The sequence below is a fragment of the Crotalus tigris genome, unplaced genomic scaffold, assembly GCF_016545835.1.
Source record: "Crotalus tigris isolate CLP2741 ecotype Arizona unplaced genomic scaffold, ASM1654583v1 scf7180000024384.25900115:4084858, whole genome shotgun sequence".
NCBI lineage: Eukaryota > Metazoa > Chordata > Lepidosauria > Squamata > Viperidae > Crotalus > Crotalus tigris.
In genome coordinates this window covers 2,174,844-2,194,856 of record NW_024100554.1, presented here as the reverse complement: position 1 = coordinate 2,194,856, position 20,013 = coordinate 2,174,844, and the positions used below count along the sequence as shown (strand labels likewise).

The 20,013-nt window shown below is 41.2% G+C and overlaps 1 protein-coding gene across 3 annotated transcripts in view; it reads left to right on the top strand.

Annotated features, from left to right (window-relative positions):
• The window catches only part of NCALD (neurocalcin delta), a 65,084-nt gene extending 46,903 nt beyond the window's left edge, over positions 1 to 18,181 (top strand). For all 3 annotated transcript variants that reach the window (XM_039328871.1, XM_039328868.1, XM_039328870.1), the window contains 2 exons: positions 7,761 to 7,866; positions 13,659 to 18,181. In XM_039328871.1, the coding sequence (XP_039184805.1) occupies positions 7,761 to 7,866; positions 13,659 to 13,756 (204 nt within the window). In that variant the 3' untranslated portion in view covers positions 13,757 to 18,181. The remainder of the gene's footprint in view (positions 1 to 7,760; positions 7,867 to 13,658) is intronic.
• Positions 18,182 to 20,013: the final 1,832 nt, after the last annotated feature.

Sequence of the window (20,013 nt, the reverse complement as noted above, 5' to 3'; positions counted from 1 at the left end):
GGGAGGCGTGGCTTCTTCCCCATTCGCCATTTTGGAAATTGATCTTCCCGCCGTTTCCCCTTGGGGGCGGGGCCATCATCCGGACTCCATTTTCCGGCAAACAAAGGGTTTTTTCCCTTGCAAGGATCTGAGGTTACCCAAGGAAATTGAGACAGAGGAAGGAAGAGGGAAAGCAAAAAGAACCGTTTTCCTATCGTGGTCTGTTGCCACAGCCACAGACTGGGGGGGGAGAGAGAGAGATATAAACTGCACCTTGTCTGGACTAGGTGAGGAGGTGAGGAGAAATATTCTTCCCTAACTGTTCCTATAGTGGCCTTTAGTCACTGCCTGGCAGGATCTTCTGTCCAAAGAATCCTGTCTGTCCGGCCATTGTTTGTATAGGCAGAGGAGGGCACAGTCCCAAGCATCTGCCTCTGATCTGCGTACCTCATTCCCCCATCCCAGGCATTTCCTACTCGGGGTGTCTGGCACAATGGCAGACAATGTCTCGTATTCAGTCACACAGGTCCCTCAATTGTCCCCCCCACAGCAGCAGCGAAAACGCAGATCCTCTGAATCAGAGGTGGGGGGGAAGAAGAAAGCTAAAACAAAGCACCTTACTCAGAAGGGACAGTCTAAAACGGCTGAGCGAGAGGCTTTGAGGAGACATTTGGCTTTAGAAAGACAAATTAGCAGGGCACAGAGAACCAATGCCAATGGGACAAATTTGGTTTCCCCTGTCCCAGTGGCGGCACCCAGCACAGAACCTACTGCCGAGGAAGTGCTCAAGACTTGGTCTCCTCCTGGGGAAACTGAACAGTTAGATTCCTCCAATCCCTCCTCACCAGCTTCTTCTCCCTCACCCGACCACACTCCAGCGCCTCACCCCAGCGACAAAGCGCAGGAGAACATATGGTCGGCACAATTTCAGGCATTCATGCAGGATGCATTCTCCCAATTCATGGCTTCCAAAGGGCAAGTGGCCTTTCACACACCCCGTAAGGGACGAGCTAGGCCACCCCCTACCAACATCTCTGAATCTTCCTCTCAACTAGGAGAGGGTGACTCAGTAGATCTTGACATGTCAGACATGCCCCTATCGGAGGACGAGGAAACCGCACCTGAGCAGGAGACGAGCTCTGGCCTCTTTAACCCAGCGCTCCTAAAATCACTCCTGATAAAGGCAGTTTCCACAGTCAGCCTAACATCAGTACAGGATGAGAGGCCATCGACAAGCAAGGAGGCCAACCCTCTATTTGCCAAAAAGGTCCCACAGGACAAGTACATTCCATGTGCGGAGGTCTTCATGACCACGCTGGAGGAACAATGGTCCTCACTTGCAAGCCCACCGGCACCTAACAGCGCGGAGAGGAAGCTTTTCAACCTATCTCCCTCCTTCTCTAACATGTTAGAGGTTCCCACTGTAGATAACCCCTTGATCTCATTATTCTCTACCTCCGCGATTCCAGGAGACATGGCGGAGGTCTTGAAACCTGAGGAGAAGAAATTTGAACACTCCTTCCGGCGTTCCCATATGGCTGCAGCCTGGGCGGCCAGAGCAGCCACCTCATCATCATTCTTCGCGAGGGCCTGCATCATGTGGCTGAGGGAACTGCAGGGCACGGTGCCTCCAGACCAGGTCAGAGTACACCAGACATTGGCCAAACTCCTCGCGGCCTCTCAGTTCATGTCTGACGCTTCACTGTACGCAACAAAGTATGCGGCAAGATCCATTGCGGCCACAGTGGCCTCGCGTAGGCTACTGTGGCTCAAAAACTGGAAGACAGACCTGAGGTCCAAATGGCGTCTCTCGACGTCCAAATACAGTGGAGAGGCCCTATTTGGTTCCATTCTGGATCCACATGTCAGCGAAGGCAGAGACAAGAAAAAAATCCTAGTACATCCATCAAAGAAGTTAGACAGGAGAGGCAGTCAGGACTTCCGGAGGCAGGGCTCCCGCCCAGGAAGCCCCTGGGAATGGAGGCAGCCCTTTCGATCAGGGCAATCCTGGGACTGGCCCAGAGGCTCACGATCCTTCTACCCGAGACAGGATCGAACCCAGGATCGCCAAAGCCCGGGAGCCAGGGGCCAGTTCCAGTCCAGACGCCCATATAGAGGAGCGGGAGGCAGATCCTTTAAGCGTACCAAGTGACGCCAAACAGGATACACCCATCGGGGGTCGGTTAGGAAATTTCACCGAGGTCTGGGAACAGACCACTACCGACGCCTGGGTCCTGGAAACGATCAGGCATGGCCTGACCTTAGACTTCTGTTCTCCCCCTCCAAACCGGTTCATCAGATGTCCCATCTCCAGAAGAGTACACAAGACAAGGCTGATAACTTCGGCCATAGCTCACCTCCTGTCAATTCAAGCCATAGAGAAGGTACCAAAGGAAGAGGAAGGAAGAGGATTTTATTCTATCCTCTTCGTTATCCCAAAGACATCAGGAGGGTGGAGAGCAATCTTGGACCTGAAAGGCCTGAACTATTTCATAAAGTACAGGAGGTTCAAGATGCACTCCCTAAAGTCCATACTAGCCAGCGTCAGGGAAGACGATCTACTATCCTCAATAGATCTCACAGAGGCGTACCTACACATCCCCATCCACCCCAGCTACCGGAAATTCCTCAGATTTACCTACGCGGGGCGACATTACCAATACAGGGCATTACCCTTCGGACTGTCGTCAGCACCAAGGGTATTCACAAAGATCTTAGCTGTACTAGCGGCCCATCTCAGGTTGATCCCGGTTCGCGTCCAGTTTTATCTGGACGACATCTTGATCCAGTCCAGATCTCGGGAACAAGCAAGGGCAGATCTCAAGACCACAATCCGAACCCTACAGGGGCACGGATTCTCGGTCAATCTAAACAAGAGCCACCTCATTCCCTCAAGGAGACTGCAACACCTGGGCGCGGTGATAGACACGTCACAGTGCAGGGTATTCCTTTCCCAGGAGCGACTGATCAGCATATCCAAGCTAATCCACCAAATTCAAAGGATCAGGAGAGTGCCCTTGCTACAACTCTCGAAGCTCCTGGGGAAGATGATATCTTGCATGGGCATCATCCCATGGGCAAGGCTACACTCGAGGGAGTTGCAGTGGTTCCTCCTACCCTACCAGAGGAGGAACCTCAGCACCTCCAACAGGAGTGTGCTGGTACCACACAGGTGATGAAATCACTAAAATGGTGGCTATCCCCCACGACACTCAAGGGGAGCATATTCAGGGAACCGAACAGGGTCACACTCACGACAGACGCGAGCCTGTTCGGATGGGGAGCCCACCTGGGAACACAGATAGCACAGGGCCAGTGGGGACAGAAGGACCTGTCATACAGCATCAACTGGCTAGAGCTCCGGGCCATACACCTGGCCCTCCGCCATTTCTCACACCTAGTAACGAGGAGGCACGTCCTCGTACTAACAGACAACGTAGCAGCCAAGGCACATGTAAACAAGGAGGGAGGAACGAGATCAGTGGAACTAATGAAAGAAGCATTGGCTCTGGCTCGGTGGGCAGAAGCCAATGTGAGTTCCATCAGAGCGGAACACATCTCAGGGGAGACAAACACCCAGGCAGACTCCCTGAGCAGAGCCAAGGTGGACCAGTCGGAATGGCGTCTGGACCCGGCTCTCTTCGAGGAGATCTCCCGGAGGTTCGGACAACCGCACCTAGATCTATTTGCCAACCACAAGAACACACAACTCCCCAGGTTCTTCTCCAGATTCCCGTCCCCGGGATCGGAGGGAACGGATGCTCTCAGGTGCCGGTGGCCGGCGCAACTCCTGTACGCCTTCCCACCGCTGCCACTAATACCGGCAACCATACGCAAGATGATCGTGGAGGGCGCAGAAATGGTCTGCATTGCCCCTCACTGGCCACGGCGCCCGTGGTTTGCCGACCTCGTGGACCTTTCGATATCACCTCCGTGGAGGATTCCCCCGGACAGGGTAAAACTCAGTCAGGGCAAGCTCGTACACCCAGACCCCCAGTGGCTACAACTAGCCGCTTGGCATTTGAGCGGCAAAGCTTAACTAAACAATCTTATTCTGCAGGGGTGATATCGATCATACAGGCATCACGAAGAGCGTCCACTAATAGGATTTACGACGCTACATGGAAGGGATTTTGTAGGTGGTGCGCTTCGCTTCACCTAGACCCGACCGCAGTATCTATCCCCAATATCCTAGATTACCTATTGGAGGGTCTTAATAAGGGCCTGTCAGTCAATACTATCCGCAGACAGATATCAGCCCTCTCAACTGTACTCTCCTGCGACAACTTAACTTCCCTAGCACAACATCCAGCGATTAATGCCTTTTTAAAAGGGGCATCTAACACAAAGCCCCCAGTCATACACAGGTACCCGTCCTGGAACCTGCCTAAGGTCCTTCTAGCCTTGACATCAGCACCCTTCGAACCTCTTGAAACATGCTCACTCCATCACCTATCACTGAAGGTAGCTTTCCTTGTGGCAATTACTTCAGCAAGGAGAATCTCAGAACTAGCAGCACTGTCAGTAAGGAAGGATCTGTGTACCTTTTTCAAAGACAGGGTCGTTCTTAGACCAGACCCGACCTTCATCCCGAAGGTAAATAGCATCTTTCACAGATCTCAGGAACTTACGCTTCCTGATTTCTGTCCAAGACCCAAACATAGGCTAGAACACAGATGGCACAAGCTAGACGTACGGAGAGCACTGTGTTTCTACGTGAAACGCACCTCGGCTTTCCGAAAGACTGAAGCATTATTTGTGTCCTTTCAACCATCAACTATGGGAAAGAAGGTATCTTCTTCCACCATAGGCAGGTGGATCAGAGCCTGCATAGCGCAGACCTACGTCTCACAGGATTTGCCAGCACCCACTCAGGTGACTGCCCACTCAACTCGGAGCGCAGCCACATCTGCGGCGTGGCTAACGCAAGCTCCAGTGGAAGAGATTTGCAGGGCCGCAACCTGGTCCTCACCTTCGGTTTTCATTCGACATTACCGTTTAGACTCCCTAGCAGCAGCAGACGCGGCCTTTGGCAGAAGAGTTCTTCAACAGGTCGTATCTGCTCAGAGTTCGGTAGCCTAGACATTCCCTCCCAGGGGGACATGAGGGCTTTGGTATGTCCCATCCATTTGGACTCTACAGTCATCCTGCTGGAGAAGGGGCGTTGTCTTACCTGAACGCCTTTTCTCAGCAGGATGATGTAGAGTCCAAGCCCACCCAGAGGATAGGTCTAGGCAGGGATATAATAAAGATATAATAAAGAGCTGCAATGTTAATTCCAACAAAGTTTCTCGCCTAAGTCAAAACTGGGGTCACGCCCAAAGGAAGGGGTGTGGCCGAAGTTTTTACCCAGTCTGCCAGGCAGGAAGGCCGTCATAGAACCCATCCATTTGGACTCTACATCATCCTGCTGAGAAAAGGCGTTCAGGTAAGACAACGCCCCTTTTATTCATTGCAACACTAATACAGACATGTATTATGTATGTGCAAACTTGTATGTGCAAAGTTTGCCAGCCGGGTGTTTTGGCGCGCTCAGCAGCAACTCCTATTGGCTTTCGAAAGCCAATAGCGGGAGTAGCACAACTCATGCAAAAGTTGGGGGAAAAAACCATCAAAAAAAGGTGCCGGAATGCCGTTCTGAGCTTTCTGGGAGGAAAAAAAAAAAAGCCCTGCAGATTAGTCTTCAAATATCGAAAAGGAGGACATGAAGGAGGACACTTTTTGAGGGAGGACAGAACTTACAAAAGGAGGACTGTCCTCCCTAAAGGAGGACAGTTGGTCACCTTAATATTTTTAATGAAGGACTGTTGTTTGATTGTCTTTGTTACCTGCTGATTTGTTTTCATATTAGAGTTCCCAAGCTTTATTATTTTTGGCAGTTTGTGTCATTATCACAGTGTTGGTTGGAATTGCCCACAGTAATGGCAAGGTGAAAGAAGGGAAGGGAAGAGACAATTTGGACCAATCTACCAGGAAACAATCTGGATTTCTTCTGTATTTGAATATAGATGAACTTAGATAGATTGTGGGACATATGGTAGAAATTGCAGCGGGGAAAAATTTGCTTATTTCCAGAAAAGTATTAAAGGCTATTTTTGCATATAGTAACAGAATAACAAGGCTATTCTCTTATAACTAAGTTTTCCCCAACCTGAGGAAAAGCTGTATTAGCATTTTTCCTGTGACTTGTAAGGCAGTCTCTTTCCTGATGCTGTTTCTTTCTGTTCAGTTTTTCCTAGTGACTCATTTAGGGTCACCATAAGTGCTTGCTGCAAAAAACTGTATGACTGCTAGAGGGCAAAACATTTTCTGTGTCACTTTCCCGCCATCAATAAGTGGTCATACAGATTTTTGCAGACCTGTTCAATTATGTATGACATTTAAAATGATATTTACTACTTTGCATTTATACTTTATTATTAATTTGACATCACTGAGTAGCAGTTGAATTTAGAAATAAAAACTGATAAATAAACAAACATTTGTTTAGATGTCCAATATAGGAGAAACTAATATACCAGTATTTTTTTCTAAATGCAAAGCTCTCCAGTATAGCTGTATACTGGAGCTGTATACTGGTATACTGGTATACTAGGATGTCTACTTAACTGAAAGTAATATACTTGAATCATAAAGTATACATATATTATTGTAAGATAGGGTTGTAGTCCTGTACTGAGTTAATTGAGAATAACTATAATTACCAAGACTAATTTTGAAAGGAGATATCTAGGATTTCATGGTTAAGAGTCTCATATATATTTCTAAGATTCAACCACATGTCAGTATCCTTTCATTTCAGAACATATTTAAGTGGACTTGTTCCTTCACGGGAGGGAATAGGATTTTCTTAAGGGATGCCCAGGAGGACATGTTCATTATACTTGCAATCCAACTTTATGTATACCTGCATCACATAAATCTGCTACTTTGAGAAGGGTTTACTTTCCAGAAATGGTATGGCATTACTCCTTTTAAACAAAATAATCGTCATTCTAATTTTTTTCAGATAAGATTTTTCTTCTGTTAGTGTTTTACAGTTGTACAGTAATCTTTTAAAGCAGTGGTTCTCAACCTTTTTAATGCCATGACCCCCCAATCAGTCGTAAGTCGAGGACTACTCAACCGGTCGTAAGTCGAGGACTACTCAACTGGTGCAGTACCGTTTGCAGAATGGGACTTTTGGTAGGCTCAGCAGGGCAGAGACAGCCTGGACAATTCCTATTGGCTTTTGAAAGCCAATAGAATTAGACTCTATTCAAGAGAGTCTATTCTATTGGCTTTCAAAAGCCAATAGAATAAAAGGGAGTAGCACAGCTAAGGAAAAGAGGGGAAAAATGGCGGACTGCATTGTTTGGCGACCCCCGTGAAATGGTCGTTCAACCCCAAATGGGGTCCCGACCCACAGGTTGAGAACCACTGTTTTAAAGGATACTTTATTGATTTCCTTTATTTTAAATATAGAATATACTGAATCTTTACAGTAAATAAACACAATACCATTCTTTGTAAGAAATATACTATTAGATTACATATTGGATTGGTCATTAACTTTTACTCCCACTGTTCAATAATTAATGCTGTAAATAATTATTTGCATTCAGCATATAATGAGAATTGTGTAGTATACTGTATTTGTAAAGTCCAGGATAGAACAGGAAGCTTTAGTTACCTAAACTCCTGAAAGCTATCTGGGATAGGTTTGCCAATGTACAGAATTCCCATAGAAGTTTCTGAAATTATGCAACTCTAGACTGTTCCTTTTCATATTCCATTTTTAGGCAATCTACAAGATGGTTTCTTCAGTTATGAAGATGCCAGAAGATGAATCAACGCCAGAGAAAAGAACTGAAAAAATCTTCCGCCAGATGGATACCAACAGAGATGGTAAATTATCTTTCAATTATCTTCCTTTTAACTTCTGTTGTTTCTGATCTCTCAGTGTCTTTTGAAGAGCAGACTTGAATAAGTAGGACTATGCCACTGATTCATAGATCCAGCAATAAACCGCTTTGAAAGAATGACGGTTTGTGTTATTGTGAAAAAGTTTTGGCAAGCCAAATACTGCTTCTTGTTAGGTTGCTGTCTTGCAGCTCAACCCATTACTCATATAAATATTAGGATTTAGATTTAAGCCAGTACTGTTTTCTCAAAAGTAAGACCTACCATGAAAATAAGCCCTAGCTTGATTTTTGGGGGTGGGCCTAATATAAGCCCTACCCCCAAAATAACCCCTAGTTTTGGGGGCAAGGCGCACACCTAAAAATCAAGCTGGGGTGGGGGGTGGAGCTGCCTCACGCGCCCTGCACACTTCTACTGTTGCAGCCAGGCCTTCCATGAATTGACACCTGCCTTGCCTCGTTGGCCCACTTCTTCTGGCCACTCGCCACTGCTCGCACGCGTCGCCCTCTGCAGCTGAGAATGGAACTCCAGATAGAGGCCATGGCACCCCCCCACACATGCATTTCGCCATCAGATGCCTTCCGGAAAGTCCTGTGCAGCCAAGAATCGAGCTATGGATTGAATCTGTAGGTTGGTTTTCGGCTGCAGAGGCCTTCCAGATGGCGAAATGCGGGCTGGGGGGCACCACACGCATCAATCTGGAGCTGGGCAGGGCTGTTGGTCTGCTGCCGCCATGAAGTGAGAACGTTGAAAAGACACCCTCCAAAAATAAGAACTGGTGCCTCTTTTGGAGGCAAAAAAAAAAAAAGACCGGGTCTTATTTTCTGGTAAACGTGTATCTATCTATCTATCTATCTATCTATCTATCTATCTATCTATCTATCTATCTATCTATCTATCTATCTATCTATCTATCTATCCCTAACCCACCCATACCCCTTCACAGACCCAGTTATAATGGCACAGCAAGACAAATCCTTGAAGCATTACAACTAAAATCCATTCCTCAATTCCTTTAAACATGGCTTCTACTTCCAAATCTAGGAGTAAGAAAGAAGTCAGATCTTTTTTTATGGTTGTATGGAAATCGTTTAAAAATTGATAGCATTACAATCCAATTGGAAAGATATTTTTTAATGCTGTTATAAAAACTATAGATGTGTCTTCCATTCTCCCTCTTGGCATCATTGTGCTCTGTTACCTCAGTCTCTTGATTGACTCAAAACTTTATTCTTCTCTTGAAGTGTAGGTAATTTTTCACTTCCAAAGTACCGGTAACAGATCAATTTTGAGAAGGCTTTACTACTTGTATGAACTATGGAGGGGTTTTCTTTACCTAAGCCATACCTGAACAATTCCGTTTTTGCAAATGCCAAGTACTCCATAACTAATTACTGCCATCAAAGTTGATATTTCTCAGTTTTTGAGTAATGGGGATGATTTTACGATCATGTAGACTAGGACACTTTAAGTAGGAACCATTTCTCAGTAATAAAGATCATTTTCCACAAAGAAGGAGTCTCAGATTCAGTCTTCGGCATCTGTAATTTAAGAGCAAATGGGTAAGATTCAGGAGAACCAGCGCCAATCTGAACAGACCAAGCTTTCCCAATATGACCTTCTGGATGTTCTGGGGTTGTAGTCTAGTACTTTGAGAAGTCTGTAGTTCGGAGAAGCTTACGGTGCACAATAATAAGCTGTGTCAACAATATCCGAACTGATGTAAGGCAGAGTTTCATATTTAAATTTGCTATTGAATATTAGCTTCTCTTGACCATTTATACCAAAAGGTTCCCTTGTCCTCACCTGGAAAGGGAGTATAGTATTAATATGCTAAACAATGGTGGATAAGAGGTATGATTCAAAAGATCAGATGGGAAAATGGGTTGTACGGTAGAAGTTGTGGTTGCCTCCTTTACAAATTCAGTAACAGATTCAACACTGCAGAAATTTCATATATAGAGGCAATCATATAATAATAGTAGTAGTAAAGTTGGAAGGGACCTTGGAGGTCATCTAGTCCAACCCTCTGCTCAGGCAGGAAACCCTACACCATTTCGGACAAATGGCTGTCCAGTCTCTTCTTAAAAACTTCCAGTGTTGAAGCATTTACTGCTTCTGGAGGCAGGCTGTTCCACTGATTAATTGTTCTCACTGTCAGGAAGTTTCTCCTTAGTTCTAGGTTGCTTCTCTCCTTGATTAGTTTCCACCCGTTGCTTCTTGTCCTGCCTTCAGGCGCTTTGGAAAATAGCTTGAGTCCGGCTTCCGGTGGATCTGCGCGCGCGATGGCGGCTACTTTGTAGCCGTCCTCCTGGGAAAGTGTTAGAACCGCTATGAACAGCAGACATCAGCTGTTCTGCGGTTCAAAATCTCCCTCCCGGGCAAAGGGAGGGAGAAGAGCATCATCCAAATAGTGGTAGAGCCTCTTATGTACCCCCAAGGTTTTCTTTTGGGGGTGAAAAGAGTGCTCCCACGGAGTTCGGATAGTCTCCGCTTCCCAACTGTTTTTGTCTCTAGGGACAAAACAAGCCGCTGCAACCACCTCCGCGATTGAAGTGATCTGGTGAGTTTTCTTAAAAAAGCGGACAGAGCTGAGTACAGGATTTTGTTTTTTTTTATCTTATTTGGATTTTAAATTTAAAGACTTATTTTTATTCCCTCTTTTTGTTTTTTTCTTTTGTTGAAAGGGAAAGTAAAATGGCGATCGGTAGGATTTTTGGTGTTTTTTTTCTTTTTTCGACTGGAACGGAATGGAATGGATTTGATTATTTATAATGATGTTGGGTTTGGATTTTAGGAGAATTACTTTCCCTTTCTGTTTAACTTTTTTTATTTCCTGAAGGATTTTTCATTTTTTTTTGTACTTTAAAAAAAAAAAAACGGAACGGACTTTTTTTTATTTAATTATTATTATTTTTTTCCCTCTTTTCTTTTCCTTCTTATTGAATTTTATTTGGACTTTAGTTTGGACTTTTATTTGGACTAGTTTGAAAGGCTGATTTTTATTTTTTCCTCCCCTTTTTTTTTCTTTATGGGTAATTTTTAAGAAGGAGTAAAGATATTTTAAGAAAGCGTCCAGTAATTCCCACAGCTCCTAAGGTGGTTTCTTCTTCGGTGACATCATCAGTGCAACAATCTAAACTAAACTCTCCTTTGGCACAGTTATTAATGGTAAAGGAGTTGCAAGACATAATGGGAAATGCTATATCTCAAATCAGGGGAGAAGTGAAAGAGATTTTAGTGGAAAATAATAGGATTCTGAGGCAAGATATAGTCTTGGCTTTCAAAGGAGTTGCCTCTGTTCTTGAAAAGTTGAACTTTTGTGTAGAAGAGGTAGTAGAGGAAGTGGAGCTGCTGGAGGGAAAATTTGAAGGTATGGAAAAAGAGATGGAAAATTCTCAAGATGAGATTCTTATGCTTCAATACAGAGAGATGGAATATGCCTTAAGAATCAGAGGCCTGAGGGAGTCTTTGCAAGGAGATCTGAGAGAGATGGTTGCAAATGACTTTGCTGTGATTCTGAATAGAGAAAAAGAGGAAATATTTAGTGCAATTGAAAAAACATTTAGAGTTAACTCTGTGGTGGCAAAGCAAAGAAATCTGCCAAGAGATGTGGTGATCTATTTTGGGAAAAGATCCCTGCGCAATTAAATTATACAAGCTTTTTATAATAAGAGGTTCCAGATTGCTTCACAAGATGTTATAATTTTAAAGGAGATCCCATCTAAAATTCTAAGAAGAAGAAAGGAGTTTGCTTTCTTAGCAGATGAGCTTAAAAAGAGGCAAATGTTGTTTAGATGGGATGTCCCAACTGGAATGGTGGTGAACTATCTGGGGACACGTTATAGACTTAACACTGTCTTCAAAGCAAAAGAGTTTTATACTTCAGTCCTGGGGATATGTTCATTGCCATCTATCGCTTTGGAAGAGAGGAAGGTAGCATTGCAGTCTGAAGAGCCTATATTGATGAAAATTGGAAAATCTCAGGGCGAGGGGCCTCAACAAGTTGAGATGAAGGAGCAGAGGATAACTCGTGCAACGCATAAACGTAAAGAAAAGGAGCAACAGAAGAAGGAGTTCAAGGAAGCCTCACAAGTATTTGTTTCTGAGTCTGCGGGAGAAGCAAGATCCATAAACTTTTTGGAGCAACCTTTAAGGGCAGATTTCCAAGCAATTCTCTCGAGGCTTTTGGATAAGAGAGATTGATAAAAGGAATTGGTTATTGGTAAAGAGGAGAGATGTTCTAATGGTATAACTAACCCTTATATGTTTATTTTTGTGTTTGATGATAAAGAAAGAGGGAGAGATTAGATTTTATATAATATAAATATGATATTATGGAGATTGAATGAAAATTCTAGATAGGTAGCGTATGTTTAGATATCTAAGGAGTATTTAAAGGAATATTTTGTTTTAAATATGTATAAGGGAATTTTAATGTTATAAGTAATGTTTATATGTGTGTTTTTGAGGGTGTTTATAAAGAATGATGGATGAATTTTAAATAATATAAGTATGACATTAGAAAATGTTCAGAGTATTTTATAATGTGTCTAATGATTGTAATTATAAATTTTTTTTAATAAGTAATGTTTATATGTGTGTTTTTGAGGGTGTTTATAAAGAATGATGGATAAATTTTAAATAATATAAGTATTATATTAGAAAATGTTTAGAGTATTTTATAATGTGTCTAATGATTGTGATTTGATGACAAAGAAAGAGGGATAGATTTTATATAATATAAGTATGATATTATGGAGATTGAATGAAAATTCTAGATAAGTAGTGTATTTCTAGATATAAATTTTTTATATATATATATATTGGTCTTAAAGTATTTTATAATTTGTTTAATTATTGTAATTAATTGCTTATGGTTTACATGTGTTTAATTTTTTTTTAAAGTTTTAATTAAGCCTATATTCAGTTCTGGGAAGGTTGGGGGAGGGTTGGGGTGGGTGGGGAGGGTTTGGGGAGGGGGATTTTCCTTTTTTCTTCTGTAAAACTTCAAAAACTTTTAATAAAAAAGAAAGAAAGAAAGAAAATAGCTTGAGTCCCTCTTCTTTGTGGCAGCCCCTGAGATATTGGAACACAGCTATCATGTCCCCCCTTGTCCTTCTCTTCGTTAAACTAGACATACCCAATTCTAGCAACCGTTCCTTATATGTTTTAGCCTCCAGTCCCCTAATCATCTAATCATATGATAAAGATGTTATTTTTAAGGAAAGGAGTGATAGAATTATACATGCTTGTATATGCTGGCTGAATTTGCATTACATATTAAACCGTAAAATGTAGTTTACAAATCACAGGGATTAAACCCAAACCTCAAATAAATTATGACTCAATATGTTGCATGAATTGGACTGCCATGTTAAATTATAATATATTTTGTTTTGAATTGGCATGTTGGGAGAACAAAGTACAGTGGTACCTCGAAACTCATTGTTAATTGGTTCTGGGAGAAACGATGAATACCAAATGTAAGGGTTTTTCCATAAGGTATAATGTAGTGAGTCACAAGACAGCTGACATTGACAAGTTCTAGCTTTTACAGTGAGTACCAAACAAACAATGAGTACCAGGAGAAAATTTTCATGTCAAAATGCACTGGGTACCAAATTTGATGAGTTTCAAAGCAGTTGAATACCAAGGTACCACTGTATTTTTTAACCATAACTTATGGCCTAGCATACTGTGTGAACCTAATAATAGATAGTGATGATTCATATCTATTTTGAAAATCCAAACCAGCATCTCTGTTTATTTTCTAGGAAAACTTTCTCTGGAAGAGTTCATTCGAGGAGCCAAAAGTGACCCATCTATTGTCCGTCTCCTTCAATGTGACCCCAGCAGTGCTGGACAGTTTTAAAACTGATGATTGTATTACTTTGTGTCTTTCTGGTTTGTTTCTTTTGTCTCATATATCTCTTTCCAGAACAACATTCATGGGTGATGTTGCCTTTTTAAGGTTACCTTTACCTTCTTTTGTGGCATTGTCTGCTTTCCTCATGGACAGCCATGAAGAAGTTGTGCTTACACTCTCTCTAAAATGCATTCTGGATTACAGAGAGTGCAATTGTCACAACTGTGTCCTTTTTCAAATTGTAATTATCTGTGGCCTGTGTATTACTGAATATGAATAGGACTTATTTCCTAATTGGGTTATGCCTTAAGTTGTGTCTAGTTTGCCAATTCTAAGCTGGTTCCAAAACTTTGTAGGATCTGAGGCACATGTGGAGAAGACTGAAGTCAGCCAATAACTACCATCAATCAATCAAATCTTTATTATGGTCAAAGACCAGCATAAGGAGGATGGGGTACAGTCAATTAAAAAGCATAGAAAATATATCAAGTGATTATAAAAAAAACCCCAAAAGGTATAAAACAAAGTATATATAAAAACAGAAGTTTAAAAGAAATCTAACAGGAGGGGTAGAAGTATCAGATGGGTGTAGGGGAGCATGAAGATTCGCATGTGGCAAACTAAATCTATCACAGTACAGAGCGTTCTTGTATGACGAGCTAAATGCTCATTATTATTAGTTTATGGAACATCTGATGAACATTTAGCACTGCTGCACAGAACCTGGCAATATTCTATGTGATAGCAAGGTTAGGGATAGATTTGTCCTGTGCACTCTGGGTATATATGCAGTAGTGGAGAGATAAGGCTAATATGAATGTCTCTGCAAAAGAGGCAGTGGACAAGTGCATGTCTAGAAGCACATGGGAGTACCTGTTGGATTCACTGGCAGTAAAATTGGGGACTTGGCTAGAGCCAAATGCTGTTCCGTGTCTGTTACATTCCATTTAATGAATGTCTTGGCCCCAATAGCTACCATGTACCTTCCAATATTGGGGAATGCCAAACAAGATTTTTTTTATATCATTCTAGTGAATAAAGAGGCCAGTGATCTTGGGGAGCTTAATGCATTTGCCAGGGAGAATGTTTATATGAGATCTAGGATTAAGACTCCTTATATACAAATTTCTATTACTATGTCTAATACAAGTTAGACATACAGTAGGTTGTTGTTATTCACTACACATTTTCCTTAAAGGTATTCAAAAACTACCTTATGCTATGACTTAGGGTTAAATTCGTAGCTGCGAGAAGTACATGAAGAGCCAGTTTGGTCTACTGGCTAAGGTGCTAGTTTAGAAGCTGAGATAATTTGAGTTCTAGTTTTGCCTTAGACATGGAAGCCAGCTGGCTGACTCTGGACCAGTCTCTCTCACACTTAGAAAGCATTGGCAGGCTATTTCCAAAAATGTTGCCAAGACTTATCTCTGCAGTCATCAGGAATCAAGGTTATTTCAATGGACCATAACAGCAACAGAAGGACTACTACTGGTACTGAAGAAATCAATGCAAATCTTTTTTTCCAATACAGAAGCCAAGATGGTAAATTAAATATATGCATTCATTTTAAGAAATCCTTAGTGATCAGTATATGAGGTATGAAATTCCTTTTCTAAATGATGGTGGGTTCAATCCTCTAGTCTGAATGTTACCACAAAGGGACCAATGGCACCATGGAGCTAAATTTAAATAACACATAATTAATGTTTTGTCTGCAAAGCTGTGAGCTATAATAGAATTAACGATAAGGAATAATTAACACTAGCTTGTGCTGTATCCTTCAGAGATGCTATAGAGTTTGTAAAATTATAGAAAATGTTGGGTTTGTACAAATCATATAAATATTTCCGCTATTTTTAAAAAAACAGATTCTACAAATGAAATTTCTTATCCTTAACAGAGATTCATTTGGAGAAAGGGTAGAGGAGAATTTTATTTATCATTATCTTGATGATCATTTAGCATCTTGAATCAGGAAGAGTAATTGTGCAAATTGAGAACTGAGCTGAAGAAAAATTGAGCTAAATATTGGGAGTAATGCATGCCATGGTAAGGGAGAATGAAGACATTTTTTTTTTTTTAATCTGGAAGGCCTCCGGGAAATGACAGGATTTGATGACAAACATTAGAATATTGTACTTGCCTATTACAAAGCCTTATTTTGTTTGTACTTAGTTGAGGAGAATCAGTAGTTCCAATATAATTGAAAACATATTTTCTAAGCATGTAACTTTACTAAGACAGATTTGTAGAGTAGGAATCAGCAGGCAGGAAAGACAGGGTTATACATAATCTTTTTCCTCTTCTACTGCCACACCAAAGCCATTTCCCTCTTCAGCTTCACTCTTGAAGCTTGGCTTTTAGAAAAACAATAGAAATGGGAAATGGGGCATTGTTCCAGGGAAGAATTGGAGATCTGGAAGTACATGCAAAAAGGAGAATCAGCTGGCAGGGAAGACATCCATATCTTTAACCATTTATGCACCAGCCAGGGTTTCTCTTCAGATTATCTTGCCAAGGCAATTTCCTCCATCATCAATGATTTTGGGAGTCTCACTGGCATGAAAAGATACATATTGCAATGGAGAATTGGAAGGGGCTAACGTTGTTGCACTGCGATCCCATTTCTTACAAAATACTAGCATTTGCTTTGTAACATGTAGTTTTGCCCCAATTCAAATGGAAAGGGTCTGAGGAAATTACATGATTTAAGCACTTGGCACCAAAGGAGGAGATTGACAGGACTGCATTTCTGGAGGGGTGGGGGGGGGGAATTCTCTCAAAGTAGATTCCCCACCTCAATAATTTTCATACCCCAGAAGTAACTTGTAAACAGCCAGTATTTCTTCCAAATTCATCATGCTCACTATGTGATGGCACTTTTGCAAAAGGGCAGATCTGAGCTGCACTTCCAAAGACGTAAAATATAGGACCCATGTAGGTCTTAATTAAAATACAGGATACTATTTGCAATGTATTTATACATATATCCATATGCGCATGCGTGCGCACACACACACACAGATACACACCTGCACGCACACACACACATACACATAATGGATTTTTTTTTAATGTTTCGTGATTTTTGTCCAAAGGTAACTGTTTTATTATATAGTTACCTTTCCCTCCAGCTCCTTGAAATCCCTTCTAAAAAAACTTTAGCTATGTGGAAGATAAATGGATGGACACAATGGAGTTTATAAACATTTTGGAACTCTTCCCAAAGCAACTGTCTGGTTTCATGATTTGTTAGACAGCAGCTTCAGTTCAGAACTAGGGAATAAGCTGGTTAAGGGGGCTGTTTGTATCTTGAAATGCACCAGGGTTGCTTGACATGTAAGAGAAGAATCGTAGATGAAAGGGAATACCTTATTGGCATAGTTAAGTGGGAATGGAGGCAGTGTTTGTAAATAACAATAGGTCCTTTCTACCTAAATTGTTAAATTTGTTTCAATAAGGAAACTGCTTGTGGAAAAAAAATCAACCAAGGTGTTGATTGTGAGATAAGTAGCACTATTTATGGTAAGAAGGATTCCTTTTTAAATATTTATTTAGGTTTTACTTCATTATTTTATAAATTCCACCCAAAAAGAAAGTTGGATAAATCCTCTCCTGAGCATTTAACTCAGGGTTGGCTGAAGGTTAGATTTGAGTCCTTGTTTTTTTTTTTTAATTGCTTCTTTTTGGCCTCTAAAAACCATAAGAGATGTAGCAATCATGACCTTGGAAGAGTCAGAGCTGAAACTTGTTAGAATTTTTGTCTTTTAGGAGGTTTTTGAAGGGTTCATGAAGAGATATGTAAAGTTTATCCCTAAAGAGTTGAAGAATCATGCTTCTGAATTTTATTTTGTGACTACTAAAATTGGATTTACAATAAAAAATGAGGGAGGGGACAGGGAAAATATATATGATCTCTAAGTTGTGAATTTACAGAGCTGAGCATCAATTTGTTTGTTCCATGCCCAAGTGTTGCAATGAAGAATTACACTCTGCAAAATGCTTTGTACTGATACGAGGCAGTGTGTTATTTTTCTTCTAAAAATAAAAAGCCAGAGCCCAGCAACATTTTTGATTTTTAAGAGTACTGGGCACCTAACAAATTTATGCTTGATATTTTTATTGAAATAGTGGACATAATGTTGGCAAGGTAAAACTGTATATAAAACAGACAGTAAATGGTTTGCATTTTCACCAATCCACCTGATTACAGTATTTAATATAGTAGTTCCACTGTATTAAAAGTTAGGATGGAACTTAGCCATTCTTTAATGATGAGTTTCAGAAGCCCATCATTGTAAATTTAAAGCATTTCTGACTAAATTTCTAAAATAGTTTGCTTTATGAAGTAACGGGTGTTCATAAGATTGCGTAAGAGTATTTTAAATCATTTGTTTCAACAGTTGATTTCAAAATAAAAAAATAAATCTACCAAAAGCCTAATTGAGGTCATGCAAGAGTATGACCACAATTCGTTCTTTCTAACAAGCATCCAGATGTGTCTTGTTTTTTTTTCTCTCTCTCTTTTTTTAAACATTGCCTTTTGTTTAAGCAGCTGTGTTCAGCTTGGATGCTTGGCAAATATTTTGGCCCAGAGCCTTGTTTCCTGATTTAGGGACTTAGTGTGTGGTTTCCTTTTTGCTTATTTAAAATATGAAGAACAAAATACATTTTTATATTAATGGTTGGAAGCAGAAACCATTTGGATACTAATTCAAAAGTCCTGAGAACAGCTGCAAGGAAGAGAAGTAAGGTTAGATTTTAACTAGTATATTAACATTTCCTTGCTCCTTCCAGATTGGTGTTCTGGAAATAGGAGGGTTCCTTTGTTCAGAATGGGACCACTTGCAGCCAACACGCGTGGCCAATTCACCACAGCTAACCTGCTGCAGCCAACTCATCACAACCAATTTTCCACAGGACAACTCGCCATGATCAACTTGCTGTGAGACAATTTGCTGTGGAACAACTCAGCAATTCAATTTAATTATTTAAAATAATTAAAAAAATATTTTAATTTTTGTCATTCACGTTTCACTTTTGTCCCTCCTTTGGCATCCTTTCTTTAAGGATTATACTCCATCATTTCTTTGATATTAGTGTAACTCTTTTTCCATGGCAAATTGTCCCATGGCGAGTTGTCCTGCGACGAGGTGGTTGTGGTGAGTTGGCCAGGGCAAGTTGGCTGCAGTGAGTTGTCTTAGATTCTCTTTGTTTATGGAAAATAATTAGGAATCTAGGAGAATACTCCCTCCCTTCCCTGAGGAAGAATAGGAAATTTCCAGCAGTAATGTTTTCTTCTACCCTGCAGTTCTCTCCACATTACCCAGAATCCCCAGCTCACAGAGTTTGCAGAAAAAGAAAAAAATAGCTTACCTTTCCTATGTTCCCTGGATACAGTTGACCAGCACTTGCGTTCATTTTATGTGCTCAGATTTGCATTGTTCCAATAAAAAGTAAGATACAGTGGAAGCATGTATGTCTGGGGGGGAGAGACAGTTGTGGAATTCTTGTCCTGATTCATGTAACGTGTGCCCCTGGTGCGGGTAAAAAAGCTCAGGTCTTCCATCACACAGTTGTGGCCACCATCTTTACATCCACTACATGGACATCTCTGAATGGGAAAAAGTTGTGATCAAGCATAAGAGGCAGACTTTTCTTAACTTACCTGTTTTGTCTTAAATCAACTGTCAGCAACTGTGTCGTAAGGAAGATGGAGGGACGTCTCTTGCTTCTGAAGACCAATTACAAGATGGTTGTCTTTGACCCATAACTCAGTCTTAAGTGCCATTTAAACAGGGATGTGCATTGTCAGTCCATAGCTATCCACGCTCTGACAACTTGATGCAATGCTGGCAACCCTGAGGGAGTGCAAAGACATTTTTTTTTTATTCTTGTTGAAGAGCTGATTTATCAAGAATAAACAATTCATGCCAAATTTTGAGATATTTTCACCCAAGCATATATGCAAGCGTACACCTGAAATACATTTCAGGTTTTCTTTTTAATACATGTGGCTTTATTTTAGGCCTTTGCAGGTAAATATTAAATTCAGATCAATTTGCATTTGCTTTTGTGGGATTTTGATTGCAGTCTTTTGGAGACACTGATACAAAGCTTGGAGGAGTGTGGCTTTAATTTCCAGTATTATCACACATTTTGGATTCTATTCTCAGTTATTTTAGGATAACGCATGCAATGTTAGAACTGAATAAAGATTCAGGAACAAATTTAAAACACAATAAATGCTGCTTTGCTATCTA